The 14749-nt window shown below is 53.6% G+C and overlaps 1 protein-coding gene across 3 annotated transcripts in view; it reads left to right on the forward strand.

The window, feature by feature from the left end:
- Positions 1-406: 406 nt before the first annotated feature.
- Positions 407-14749, forward strand: part of LOC106029771 (uncharacterized) — a 68024-nt gene continuing 53681 nt past the window's right edge. For 2 of the 3 annotated variants that reach the window (XM_048079483.2, XM_048079485.2), the window contains exon 1: positions 12457-12615. In XM_048079483.2, the coding sequence (XP_047935440.1) occupies positions 12547-12615 (69 nt within the window). In that variant the 5' untranslated portion in view covers positions 12457-12546. Of the gene's footprint in view, positions 518-12456; positions 12616-14749 lie in introns of those variants that run through there. The other variant, XM_013171058.3, reaches the window with a different exon arrangement.

Below are 14749 nucleotides of genomic sequence, written 5' to 3' on the forward strand. Positions count from 1 at the left end.
ATGACTTCTTGCAGAAAAGGGCTTTATAAGGAGGTCAGCTTTGAGTCCACCTGCACTACACCCAGGTTTTTGTGGGCTGTGCCACACTGCGCTGGCTATGCCGCTGGGGTGCAGATGGCCCTGAACTGAATAACCTAAAAATCATTACAAAGCACTGATATTCCCGTGTACATATCACCGCTGGAACTGGGGAGAGAGGGAAGACTTCCTCCCTGCCTTTTTGTTTTTGCACCACCACAATCCTACACAGAGCTGTTTTGCTGTGTGCCGTCATAGCTGTGATTATAGAGCACAGCTGGCCAGCATCACTTTCTGATGGTCATGTTTTAGGTCCGTTTGGAGTTTGAGCACCTGGGATTTGATTAAAAACCCCTGTGACGAGGAAGTCTTTAAGAAGTTGCTCCACCAAATTTTGTAGCTTAGCAGTTCTGCTGGAGCAGGCAGGGGTGGCATGGTGGGTGCAGTCCTTTGCTGTTTCCAGGGGCAGAATGAAGCAGCCCTGTCTTTAGGGATTCAGGTAAGGCTGCTGGGGAAAGCCATCCCGGGGGGAAGATTCCAGTTGCCTGAAGAACAAGTAGTAAAGAGAGTGGGTGTGAACAGAAGTGCCTGAAGCTGTTTTATTATATGCCCAGTGCCTTGCTCCCCAGGGAAGAGCTCTAAGATAGCTGCTGGTTTGGCTGGCCCCTGCTCTTTAATCTCAGTGTGCCCAAATGGGCCGGGGGCTTTATTTTTGTATTATGCCTTGTTTTCCTCCCACTCACTAGAGCTTTCCTCCTATACGCCTGTGGCTGCTTTTGATGCTTCTCTCCCCTCTCTTGGCCTCTCTGTTGGGCAAGCTTTGTGGTTTGCCACCTTTCCTTGCTTCTTTTCCTACATCTTTGATGGTACAAGAAAGCTTCTGGTTGTTTCTCTGTTCGCGTTTCGCTCTCTGTGGGGCTGTGTTTGATGTGCTAAGAAAATAGCACATTGGCTCTTTTGAGTCCTATTCAGTAGCAAATTAAACATCTAATAAGGAGTGTTTCAGCAAGTAAATGCAAGGAATAATGTAAAAAGAATCTGTTCATTCTTCATATTTCTCAGCGTCATGAAGACAAAGATATTTGCTATTTCCCCTCACGATAAAGCTATCGGCTGTATTTACTTTGTACTCTGTTCTTAGGTGACAAATTTTATCTGACAATTTCCACAAACCTTGCCAGTGCTATTTATTTAAATAAATTTCACATTTGCTGCTGTGTAAAAGGCAATTCTCCTCATTTTGCAGCTTGGGGAGCCAAAGTACTTAAAAGCTAATTAGCTTTTGCAAAACTGAAGCATAAACCAGCCTTAAGAAAGAGAACACGAACCTCGCAGTCCTAACTTACCCCTTTCATCACCTTAGTTAATGGTGTGTTCTCCACCTCGAGTTAATCGGCATTCTGATTTTACTTGAGGTCACGATCATAAAAAGATCTGATTGTCTTTTTAAGTATGTATAATTAAAATGTGTGCCTACATAGTGACCTTCATCACAGTGTTCCAGCCCCTGTGCAGGTGCTAAGATGCTTGCTGCTGTATTGAAGATAATGAGGCTCAGGGGTTAAGAAATGTGACCAAGGATTTGGGAAATAAAAGCTCATCCTGTAACCTAGAATTTTTTGTTCTTTGGCCTTGTTCTGAGCCGTAGACAACATTGTTTTCCCCGGTTGTTTCCCTCCCCTGTCAAGTTTCCTAGGGTCTGGAGGAGGCAGTGGCACTGTGCAGGTAACCTGCCCACCTGCTTGCTGGTCACCACAGTGGTGACAGAGTTAATTACACAGACCAGGCTGTGTCCTGGAGTTTGGAAAACAGAGATTCAGCTAGCTTTTTTTTCCTCTCTTATGCTGTCAAAAATATGTGATCACCCCTTTTCAGTAAGGGAAACAGAGCAGCTGCGAACAGCAAAACACGAGTCGGGACTGACTCTGTACTGTGCAATAGGTCTAACGTGCCTTTCCTGGAAAAATCCCGTTCTGCCATAGGTGGCCTGAAGACACTGCCGTATGACGGCTGCGGCGTTTCCAGTAACCCAGCAGGATTTGGTGGGTGGAGGAAAGGGAAGGAACTCAGCGAGCCCTGACAATTGGAAATTCTTGGCAGGGACTTGCACACGCACTCTTGCGAGTGGCCCCGATGTCCCAACTTTTTTTTTTTTACAAGAAAAGGGTTGCACCGCAGCAAAGGGAGCCCGGAGCGGGGTGTACCTGCACCCCGGACCCGTGTGCTCGGTGATGTGGCGGCTCAGCCTGCGCTCCCCTCTGGCGCAGCGCCGCTGGGGTGCCGGGAGCCCTGGGGGTACCCCTTCCCCACCCCGGGGACGCGTTTTGGGGGAGCTGCAGGCTCCAAAACCGGGCACCGGGCCCCTTGGGGTGGCCCTGCCGGGAGGTGACAGCGCCCTGTGTGCGTGTGTGCGCGGTGTCCCCTCGGCGGGGCGCTGTGAGGCGCAGCCCGGCTCCTCGCCCCGCCGAGCCGCCTCAGGGCGGGCGGCCTCGCCCCGGCGGCCGTTACAGCCGTTGCGCGGGCCCGGCCGGCCGCTGCTGCGGGCCGCTGCTGCCCCCTGCCGGCCGGAGAGAGCCCGGGCGGCTTTGGGGGGGGGTGAGGCGAGCTCCGGGCCCCCGGAGGGCTCCCCACGCTCCGAGGGGTGAGCGAGGTCTCCGTGACCGGCCGCGCCCGGCTCTGCGGGGAGCCCCCGCTGCCCCGTGGGGGTGTGGGGGTGCAGAGTCCCGGCTGCGGGGCGCATCCGCAGCTGCTTTGGGTGAGGGAGCGCGCTGCCTGTCGGTGCACGCGTATGAGCGTGTCCCTGCAGCGCTGCCACGGAGTGGGTCATTTCCTTCTGACTCAGCGGCGTCAGTCACCGAGTGGGTCGCTCTTGGCTCGGGCCCTCGGCTGTGGAGACACTCTCGCTCACCCGTGGGGTATGGGTAGCGTGGAGATGAGGCTCGCACTCCTGTTTGCAGGCCTCCTAGCGCTGACACGCACCAGCAGCAGCTGTTATATATTCCCCCTGGCATGGTTTGCTGGCTGGCCAGCTTGTGTGCCATCTCTGAAACAAGGTGACTGGATGGACAGGGGGTGTCCTTACAGGCAAGGTGGGCACGAGGAGAGCCCTGGGCTTCACGCTTCATGCTAGCTCACGTGCAGCATAGATGTAAGACCATGCTGGAAATTCACACAGCAAATCTCAGAAAAAGTCACCCTCCAAACACCTCTAAGCATGGAGGAATGCACACTCCAGTTGTGAAGACGAGTGCAAAAAAGTAGCCCCAGGTTTTCAGTTATTCAGAATAAAATGGTCTGGGAAGGCAGAAACTTGAGGTTAATGTGGAAGGGAGGAATGAAGACACTTGGAAGTCGGGACTGCTGATCGGTAGTCAGCCAGCCACGTGAACGCCTATCCACCACGTTCCTGCCAAGAAATCCTTCCTACACAGGCCAAACTTGATGCTTTTTATTTTTTCTTGATATAAGTACATAAAATTCTACGGAAGTATATACAGATAGTATATAAGTGTATGCATAGATACTGTACGTGCATGTGATACAGATTCTGGACACATCGATGCCAGCAAGTGTTCTGGGGCGCTACATCTCCATTGCCTATGAAGTTATTAGCTGATTCCTGTTAATTTATTCTTGCCATGGGTTTGGTCTGTGCCAGTTCACACTCTTCCAAACGATTCCCAGGCATGGCTCAGGGAGTTAGCGTGGGCCAGGGGCCGTTCCCAATAACCACTTTGGACCAGACCGTCTTGCTCGAAGGATGAAAGAGTTTAATGTTATGGGTGCAAGCCATCCTGTGCCAGGGGCCTCGGTGCCAGAGAACAGTCCTGGGCACGTTTAATTTACTGGTATAGACGTAGTCTAGGAGCCCAAGGGATTAGGCAGGGGTTTAAGGGCTGCATGCCTGGACTTACATACTTTATTTCTCCCAAGATCCATTTTATGGGGCATTGCGTTTTTTGTGGACATGGGCCTTGGTTCTTTAACTCTTCTACCACCTTAGCTAAAAAGTATGGACTCCTGGTGATAATGATCTTTTTGAGTTTTGTTTTTTTCCTAAATAGCAGACACTGTGGAAGGTAAAATGGGTTGTAATTACACAGTTGTATTTTCACTGCCATCATGACAGTGGCATATAACAACAGTGAACTCTGCTTAATTAACGTTTTTTGTTATATTTTTAGGAACAAAGGTACCCAAAACATAAGAGGGGAAAAAATAAAAAAACATATGAAACAGCAGTTTTTCAAAGGCTGGCTAATTTTCATCAGGCTGTGTAGAAAAGAGCTTTCTTTGCCTTCAGGTTAAACCTGGAGATTATAAGATTACGCTAATTTTGCTATATGAAATCATAGAAGGACTGGATAGATTTTTGCAGGGGAACACCACTGCAAGTGTATTCAGTTGTACTGGTCCTGGTGGTGTAACGTCTCTTGGGAATGGTGCTGTTGAATTTTCACTGTGTGAGTGGCACAGAAAGGTGTCTGACAGCTGCAAACCTACGTTTATGTGGAGGAACATAGCTTCTTTGGTGAGGATGACAATTACAGTGCTCCAAGTCACCTGACCCACCTGTCTGGTCTAATCATAGCTCTATTCTCGTACCTCTTTCTGGCTGTTAACCTCTCTTACCATAACTTGAACTTCATTTCTATCAATGTAGACACCACATTAGCATCAGAGTACCTAGGCCAGGGCTTGGTGACGAGCACTGACATGAGCGTCTCGTTACCTTTGTGAGTCTGGTCAGTCTGGTACTGCCCTAGGCGATGCGTGACTTGAGTACCCATCTGTCTGTCTTGACCACAGCCTGCTCAATGTGCGCGTACGCATTGGGATGGCTCTGATGCTGTGGTGATGCTTGGCTATTTTTCTTGTTCTTTGCTACACAGCTATGTGGGTCTCCCAGAGGCTGAATCGCATGCACCTGCTGCATGTGCTCCTACGTGAGGTGTGAGCAGGTTCACCTGGGGGGTCTGATGCTGTGTGTCTGGGCCCATCGCCCGCCTACCAGGGAGCCAGGACACAGCTGAGCAGGAAAAGTTTGTCAAAAACAAACTCCAGAAAACCACCCGTGAATACCTCTAGCAATGCTGGCCGCGGTGTGGAAGCTAAGACAGAGAATTTGTTTCTGCATTGCCTCACGCAAACGCAGTCAGGCTGGGCAGAGGCCGTGCTGTCGTACCCCTGTGGCGGGCTGTGACGAGTGCAGTGCCCCTCTCACGGCGCTGGGCAACGAGCAGGCAGCCCTGGGTGGGATCTGGGGGCACCGTCCCGGGCCATAAGCGCTGAGGAGGGCGCACGCAGAGCCTGGGACCGTTTCCCTGGCTGCCTGACAGGGAGACACCCAGACCTTTGGCTAATAAAGCGCAGCTTCCTGCTAGATGCTTGCGTATGTGCTCGTCAGCCCGAAGCGGCTCCTTGCCGCTCTGTGGTAATCCCAGTTCCTGCCATCGGCCCACGGGAACGCGGGGGCAGAGCTGGGAAAACCCCCGAGCAATGAACCCACCCCCCCGGCCTCCCTCCCTGCCCCGCCACGCCTGGGTGTGAAGGGGCGAGCGGGTTTAGAGGCAAAGTCCTGGTCTCTTGTGCCCTCTGGGGTCGGCCGGTGTATAACACAGGCAAAATGAAGCGTGAGCGGCTCTTCGCAGGGTTTCTCCCAGCCGGACCCTCCGCAGGTGAGGTTTGTAGGACGGCAGCAGGCCGTGCCTGTCGTGTCAACACCGACCTGCCAGCCCCTGCCTCTGTCTGACAGCGCCTCCCGGCTGAGAGGCTTTACCCTAGGAGCAAAGGGACATAAGGGAGGAGCGTATGGTAAAATTCCCGTGAAAATGCTCCGCTCCCATCCCTTCTCTGCCCTTTGTCTTCGCCCATCCCTTCTCCTGCCCCCTTTTCCTACCATTTTTAGCGTTAGCGTGCTTGCATGCAGAGCTTGCTGTTTCTGATCCCGAACTCATTTCCTGCCTCCCAAGGCCATTTTCATCCTTGTTTATACAGCCATGCTGCCTGGAGAACTGTTCCAACTGGGATTTCTGGTGGATAGCTTGCCAATAACTGTCCTTAGTTCTAAGAAACCGATAAAGGTTTCAGCGTTTGGCCCCAGCTTCTAGAAGAGCCTGGGGAATGCACAGATGCAGTGTGCTGTCAGAGTTCAGAAAGCAGAGGGTAGATGACAGGCTTGTGATTTATTCTCGTCAGAGAAGCCTTCCTTGGCAGGTTTAGTGATCTGAGCTTTTGAGGCAGAGGCCAGGTTGTTTTGTTCTCTTCCTCCAAGTGCCATTTGACTTGGATGCTTGGACCCCTTCTGTTGGCTTCTGGCTGGTTTGTGGCCACAAACCCTGAGTCATGAGAGCACTCTTCATTTCTACAGCTATTTTAAGGGCCGTATGTTTAACTTCCAAGCCTTTCTCTGAGGATTCTGCTGTGTTTTTACTGCTGCAGAGGCCTCAGGCAGTACTCGTGTATCTCTCCCCAGCCTTCCCTGTCTCACTAAGAGCATCTCCACAGCACGAGTTCGCACAGTGGCATCAGTGGACACAGAACTATCGTCCCCCAGCTGATGAGCTGGAGGTGGGGTGTGTGAGGCTACAGAGTCCATGCTGTTCTGTGAGACATCACTGGTGTCCGGCTGGTGTTTTCTGATTGTCTGATGGAAATTTGAGAGCTCTGGCCAGGCTTGCATGAGGCACTGTGGCCAGGAGCCCCCCAGGCTGGCTCAGCCAGGTCACAGCGTGGGTGCAGCCAGGCTGTTCTCACCAAGGCACCCTGCTCACGCTAGGGATGAACTGCAAGGCAGCAGGATCAGACTTGCTCCTCCTGGAAATTCTTCCTGGAATTTCTTTCCCCAGTGATACGAACATGGCTCCCCCCCCCCCTTTCCTTGGAAGTACTGAAACTGCTCATAAAAGCAGATTTAGATGGGGTGCCCAGCTAGAGGAAGTGGGAACCCTCTTTGATGTTGAAAGCTGTGTCTTGTTTATACACTTGGTATGAGCCCAGAGGCTGTCTGGGCAGCTGGGAAGTCCCAGAAAGGAAGTTTCCCCCATCAAACTAGCAACCATAATAATATTTTACCCTTCTGCAGAGAGTGAGTGCTCATTTCCTAGCACTTTTGCTTCTGCAGGACCCTGGGCCTCTTCTCTCCGATGCTGCCCTTCTAAGTACTGTAGTTTGAGGTTTCTTGTCTTTGACCTAAAGACTTCAAGCCTGAGGCAGCTGATGAGTAGGCTGGCCCTCTCTGGGGGGTGGGATGGGCAGACTGGATGGTCCATTCATCTTTAGGCTGACTGCTCCTTGCTGGCTGCATGGCAGGGCTCAGAACCACTGTGTGATCCCAGCTGGGGATTGTTACCATTGAGGTGTTTGAAAAGAAATAGACGTCAGGTGGTTGCAGTGAGTGTATTTGGAGCAGAGGAGGTCGGAGACCCTTTAGCCAGAAGTCATGGTTCCTTTTCGCTTGCCATTTTGAGGACCCAGGCTGCCCTGCTGTCCTGGAGCTTCCAGCTGCCCTGAAAGTGCTGCCCATGTACCCCACAGCCCCGTGGGTCTCATGGGGCCCCTTCAGGGTCCCCTTTTGCAGAGGAACAAATTTTTGCAGCACCAGCTAGAGAAGCGTGGTGTAAACTCTGATGGCAATGCTGTCTCTCCCTAGTTCTCAGTGCATTAGCCACATGCCGACTTTCCAGTTGGCCCTAATCATTTGCAGGGTGAGAGCAGGCACCAAGGGGATTTTAACAGGTATGGGGCTGCCCAGCAGTGCTGTTAAGAGGATCATCTCTTTCTTACTGCACTCATGTGGCCTATGCTGGCATGGTCAGTGCTTCTCCATCAAATAGTAGGGGTCATTAATTTCGGAACACCTTTCTTTTCAGTTTCTCTTCTGCTTCTTTCCCACTTGTGTCAGTCAAACCAACATCCACAAAAGCATGCGCCCTAGATGGCTCATCAGTCAGATGCACCAGGCATCCAAAAGGGAACAGAGACCTGTTGGTGTCAGCCATCTGTGAGCACTCCTTCTGGACACTCCCTGAATATCCAAACTGTGAGTGACCACGGCTGGCTCAGTTTTGGGTCGGATTTGCCATCTGTTTTGTAGCTGTTAAGGTAACAGTGGCCTGTTTCCACCTGTGGGCACCTGTAGCCTTAGGCAGTTGTGAACGACCCCTCCGCTATGGGATCTTTATGAATTGCTTGCCCCATGCTCCTGCTATGAAGACCACGGTGGTAGAGCTCAGAGAGCACTTGTGTCAGAAGGTGGTTATGGTTTGTGAGGTGGGGACTCTGCTTAGAGCAGCCTCTCTGAGGCAGAACATTGCTCAAAGGCCAAGTCAGAGATGATTCCTTCTGGAGGAGCCTACAGGCAATCCTCACGCCGTGAGGAGAAACGCCCCGCGGTACCTACTGTGAACGGCTGGCGGCTGGCTCATGGACAGAGCCCGGTGCCCTTTGCCATGCGGAATGCCCCAGCTGCCTCAGTTTCCTCAGTTGTACTGTTCTGGGAACAACGCTCATGATTTTTATGGGCTCCCTGCTTTCTACCGACTGAACTGCAGCTGAGGCAGCTGGTGGATGGCCCTGCTTGGTGGCACCGTTCAAGACGTGCCCGGCTTTGGGCCCACGTCTCCGGGCTCAGCTTTCACCCCGCTTCTGCCTTGCTGTTCTCCCTCCCCATCGCCCTGGGCAAGCGGATGCTCCTTCCGTGCCCGGCGCTGGCTGCAGCTCTGCTGTTCCTCTCGGACATCGCCCGCAACGAGAGGGGACGGATGGACGGACGGTTTTTTCCCAGCTCAGCCATCTCCTTCTCTTGGTGTAATAAGGTGCGATGCCCAACAGGCGGCACTTGAGCCTCTTCCCAGGCGGGGCACGCTCCCGTTGCGGCACAGGGGGAGGGAGGCCGAGGTGGGCAGCGCAAATCCCGGTTGATTTCCAGGGGTGAAATCAGCGCCCCTTTCCTCCTGAGAAGGCTTGGCCGGGCCTGCCTGCTGGGGCCTTCCGCACCCACACGCATTCCTGATCTCACGTCTCACGCTGTGAGCGCTACGCAACGGGGAGCGCAAGCTGCAGGGGTGTTGGGTTGTCCTCCCGGCACGGTGGGAAACAGCTCGGAGGGGATCTCTGTATCAAACTGATCCTCGCTGCGTTGTCTTCACCCGCCCTGCCGGTCTCCCCTGCTGCTGGTCAGGATTCCCGCAGAGGAATGTCTCTGAAGGTGGGCGAAGATGCGGCACCTCAACAGCTAATGCAGTTCTCCAGGAGTGTTTTCTCCGTGCCAGCAGCAGGCAGCGACACGTGGGTTTGGTGGAAGTGAAGCAGGATCCCGCCACAGCCCTCTTGCCCTCTCTGTCACCACAACGCAACTTGTTCTTGCAGGGGAGGCTTTGCCACCCGCCTCCCTTCGGCTCCTGGCCTGGCTGCCAGGAACTTAAACAGGTTTTTGAGCAATGCTGGAGCAGGCATGTGGCCTTGTCATAAATGTTATGCAATGAATTTTTCATGTTTTTATCAACTGACCACAGGAAACTTGGCCTCTCTGACTGGGTTTGAGATTTGGGTTTGGTTTGAACCCAGTGTTCAGATCAAAACTCCAGGAGCGAGAAACCCATAGGAACCAAAAGCCAAGCAAACTGATCACATGAAATGCTTGGGAAGTGAAACCACTGAATTTTGCATAGCTCCAGCAGTGTGATCCGGTAACAGGCTAGGTTACAGTCCGGGGTAGTCTGGGATCATGCAGCCAGGGGCCAGGAGGTATGGCTCGTGTTCTTGGATCTTCCATGGCTTTCCACTGTGACCTTCAGAAAGTCAAGTAATTTTCCCAATATTAGTTTTCTCCATTGGAAAAAGGAGAAAACTTGCTCCTGGAAAGTATTTTGCTATCCTTGGGTAGAAGTTACATGGTAATATTCTGCAGCCCATATGTGTTTCTGATGCATGGTGCAGCGGCATAACCCGCTGTGCCCAGCTCGCGTGTCAGGCCTTGTTTGTGGGGCAGGGATCGCATGAGGAGGAAGAGCTGTGGCAACAGGTTGCCGCTCTTCTCTCTGCAGGGGCTTCTTTTACTACGGGGCCCTGCAATTGCTTGTTGCTGGCTGCAGCAGCGCATCCCCGTATTGCGTTCAGAGGAGATGCTGGGTGCTGCGGATCAACGGGGAGCTTGTGATCTGATCACAGCGCTTCTGGCGTTGTGGTTGTGGAGTTGTGGGGTGAGAGACAGGCCGTGGTGCCGCTTGTCGTGAGCAGCGCTGGCCTGGGAACAGGTTAAGCGGCCCAGCAGTGAACCCACTGGGCTGCGGTCACTGCTGCTGTTTTGCACCTCGGTGGGGTGGCCTGAGGTCAGGGGGAGGCTGCGAGGCATTTGTGGGTTTGGGGCAGGTTCTGCTGGTCTGCTGCAGGGAGCTGCTTCAGCTTCTGTCTGTCCGGACACAAACAACCAGGCCCTGGAGCGTGCCTGTCCCAGTGGTTGAACCCGGAGAGCTCGAATACGGGAAAGGGATCGTACCCAGTAGTTTAAGCTGACTGTGGTTTATGGGTCGTACCTTACAGACCATTACGGGTGAAGCCACTGGCTCCAGTGCCTGAATAAGGAACAAATAAAGGCCTGGGGAATTTGGCTTTATATGAAGAAAAAAAAATAATCTTAAGTGACTTTCACCAGGGTAAGAAAATGGTAAGAGATTCTCAGTTGTCAGGCTTTTGGATGTACCTTAGTTATCAGCTAGGGGTCAGGAGTAACTCATACCTCACAACAGATGCGCTGTTGCGTATCTATATGGAGGATTTCTGCTTTCGTCTGGCCTTTTATTCTCTCCTCTTAGGGGCAGGATGCCAGGCTAGTGAGCTGGTATATGCAGTTACCTGTTTTCCTGTGTTCATGCAGTAAGGAAACAGAAGAACCTAGAACAATGAATGGTGACTTGGAGTCTTAAGATTGGATGGTGACTTCAATTTGGTGTGAACTGGGGGAAAAAAACAGGTGAAAATAAGTCCACAGTGTGAATGCAGAATTCAGAGAGCAAATACAGTTTAAGAAGTGAGTTAGTTTACTGCTGCAGGCATCTAAGGTGGCACCACTCAGAAAGGCAAGGAGGTTATTTTCTGGCTCAGACTCTGTGCCTATTGCAGTCCTTCAAGAAGAATACTTTGCTAACTGGCCCTGACCTGAGTCCCTTTCCCCTAAAACAAAGATATTATTTTTCTTTTCTGCAGCATGCAGTTTACAAATGCTCTTTCCTTATCTTTTTACAGGCATGCTGGCTGAGAATGGGCAACTGATATGTTAACCAGCCTGTGCTGCTCCAGAATTCATACGTGAGCTGAGAGAGCTCTCCTCAAGGCTTCCGAACTTTTCCCAGGAGAAAGGCTGGGACAAAAGGCTCTGCTGTCCCCAAGGGACTGGTAGCGGGTGAAAGGAGCCTTTCACCTAGACAGGGGGAATTTATATGGCGTGGAGTTGGCAGTGCCTAAAAGCCCTTTGTTAGTTCTGCTAGCTAGTGCCTCTGTGAAACCTGTCGGTGGCTTCCTGTGAGTTCAAAGTGGCTGGAAGCATATCGGTCAATCCCCGATAACTTTCCTGGCTGCTTTGCCGGGGAGGTGGTGGGGAACTGGCCGGGGACACGGGGCGCTGGAAAAGCGACTGCTGCAGCTCCGTAGGGCGGCTGGTGCAGTAGGAGCCTATGCCATCCTGGTCGCACTGCGAGGAGAGGTGGCGGTGGTGGTTTCCCTGCTACTAGAGGCCTTCTATAAGTTGTCTGGGTGACCGGAGGGACTTGAGGTGGGATGCACAACTGCTCCTTGTGGACCCGTCCCCCGCAGGAGCAGGGGAAGGATGGGTACCTCTACCTGGGGGCAGGCTGCAGGCGAGGACCCAGAGCTGCAGGATGAATGAGGTGGGAAGGGCCCTCTGCAGGTCCCCCTGTCCAACCCCTGCTCAAGCAGGGCCACCTACAGCAGGTTTCCACGTGGCTACTGAAGATCCCCGGGGACGGAGCCCCCGCAGCCTCTCCGGGCAGCCCTTACCGGCGCTCCCCCCCCCCCCCCCCCCCCCCAGCCCCGCAGCGCGTCCCGCTGTCCGGAGGCCGCCCCGCTGCCTCTCCCGGCGGCCCCCCCCCGCTTCACAGAGCCCTTCTCCATCCCCCCGTCCCCTCCCGGGGGGCCGGGGCTCCTTTAAGCGGAGGCCCGGCCCCGGCAGCGCCGCGGCCCGCCCCGGCCGCCCAAGGGGCGCCGCGGCCCCGCTGCGGGCAGAGCGCGGGGCGGCCGCGGCCGTGCGGGGCCGGGGGCGGCGGGGGGGGGGGGGCGCTGCCGTGAGCGGGCCCGCGGCTCCTTGCGAAGCGTGGAAGGAAAAACTAACCCGCCCCCCCCACCAAAAAAAAAAATAAAAGAGGGAAGTTTGGTATTTATTTATTATTATCATTAAGGTTTTGGGAAGGGGGGTCCCCGCCCGCCCCCCCCCCCCCCCCCCCCCCCCCCCAGCCCAGCCGCTCGGCACATGCGGGTGCGTGCGTGTGCCGAACCCCTCGCCGGCTCTGTACCATGCTGAAGGTCCTCACCAAGAAGCTCAGGAGCCAGACCCTGAACGAAATCCAGCCCTTCCAGCTAAAGGTAAGAGCAGGGCGCGCTCGCCTCCCTTGCTTTCCGCGCCGGACAGGTCCCGAGCGTCGGGGGTGGCAGCGGCTGCCGGCTCCGCACGCTGCCTCTGCTGGGCCGGCCGCCTCTCGGCCGGGGTGCCCAGCAGGAGCTGGCCCGGGCTGCGTTCCTCTCGCCGAAGTGCCGGCAGAGCCCGCTCCGGCAGGTAACGGCAGATGCGTTTGGCTGTTTTTCAGCCTGCAAGTGTTTGCTTTTAACGGGGCGCGCGTTTAGCAGCGGAGGCAACTGCGTGTCCCTCCAGGTACCTTTGCGTGCGTGTAATCTGTAGCCTCCCAGCCGGGCTAGAACCCCCCTGTGCTAGGTACTGTGCAAACATGATTTGCCTGAAATGCCTTTCAGCTCAGTATTTGCGTTTCTCTCCCTGCTGGTCCAGAAGGCTGGAATCTGAGCTGAAGTTTGCAGTCTGGCTCCGTGCATTCACCCATGGCTTTCCCAACTCTGCTTATGTCCTTGTTTAGCATTCAGACGAAAAGCTGGGATCACGGATACAGGATAAAGAATACCTAAACCTTTCCTGCCAAATGCATGGAGGAATTTCTGAACCGCATGCGATGGGGCAAACATGGAGTCACAATGAGCTTACTTACAAAAGGTTACCGGGTTTGATTCAGCAAAAGTGCTGTGAATCGAGGGGTACCCCCTCAAATCAGCAAAGTTCCTCTGGACCTGCATCAGTGCTGCTGGAAGTGTAGTGCCTGGCCCCAAATCCAAGGAGGGATGCGGGAAAAGTGGCAGCTCTCGTTGCCTGGGATGGGGGCTGGGGCTCCATATACCAGGCTCTGGTGGAGTCTTTTGTATGTGTTACACAGAGGCGGATTGCAGCGCGTCTGCACTTCTGCACGGTCGCTCTGGACAGGCTGATGGCAACTTTGTTAGGAAAGGTACTGATGGTGCTTCAAAGTTTTCTGTGCCTGTGAACTTCTTTGGTAAGATCCTGTTGTTCTAGGGGAAGGCAGGCTTAGATCTTGTTGGAAATAAAATAGACGTTGCTTTGTGGTGGACGGATTCAGTGCAGAACACCTCTGTGCAGAGGCAGTGGGGGATTTCTTTTGAATGCTGTGTTTCTGGGGCTTGTGGCTGGGGTTGCCTCCTTTAGCTTAACTGTCTATTGGAGCTGCAAGTTGTGAAACGATGAGATGCTCTGGAAGGAGCTTTTAGGGATACATACAGACTTCAGGATGCTTGGGGGCACTCAAGGAAACCCACAGGAGTGGGTATCTGCAGCCATTTTGTTCTTATGAGTGCCAAGGTTTTGTGCTGGAAACAGGTGGTCTGTGATTTTGCAGGCTCAGCTGAGAAGACAGACTTAAGCTTGTGCTGTCACTTGCAAGCAAGCCTAACACATAGCCCATGAGGCTGCGCTGCAGCCTGCCGTGGGGAGTGGTACGACGACTGGTATACGTGCATACGGGCAGAAAGCCAGACTTTCAAACTCTGGGTTTATGTGTGTTTTGTAGGCCTTTGGGGACCCCGTGCAGCCACCTGGTCTTATTTGAGCTTTGTACCGGCACAATAATCACTTAACAGAGCATGCAGTGCTCTGTCATAGGTGTTGGGCCAGATCTCTTTGCAGGTGTGGACGTGGGAGAGGTGCCACAAGCGGTGAGCAGCGTGGGAGCTTCCCGTGGCTGCGCTGTGCGTGGAGCCCGCAGTGAGTCGGGATGTGCTGCACCATCTCTGTCCTGCCCTCGGATGTTTGCGGGGCTGCCAGGCACAGGCTGGGCTTGTGTCCTCTCAACCGCCTCATCTTCATCTGTGTCTGAGGTCTGCGCAGGTGTGTGCATATTTTGGCATGCATGGTATGTGCCTTGTTTAAAAGGCCCCATCCTGCTGTCACTGAAACCTAGTGAAAAGTTAGGTGTGAGCATAAAATCAGGTCTGCAGTAGTGTAAATGGGGAATAAGCAACTAATTTGGGTTGGGTATGTACTGATCTCCATCTACCACCGAAACCAAGAGCTTGCTGAGCTTTAAAAGCAGTGTGGTTAGCAGCTGTTCTCCTTCATTACCCACTTGCTTTCGCACTTTATGACCTTTGTTGGAAGTTCCCAAATTCAAGGGAAAACAAACTGCTGTTGTGTTTCAGGCTT

Source organism: Anser cygnoides, chromosome 3, assembly GCF_040182565.1.
Source record: "Anser cygnoides isolate HZ-2024a breed goose chromosome 3, Taihu_goose_T2T_genome, whole genome shotgun sequence".
Lineage (NCBI taxonomy): Eukaryota > Metazoa > Chordata > Aves > Anseriformes > Anatidae > Anser > Anser cygnoides.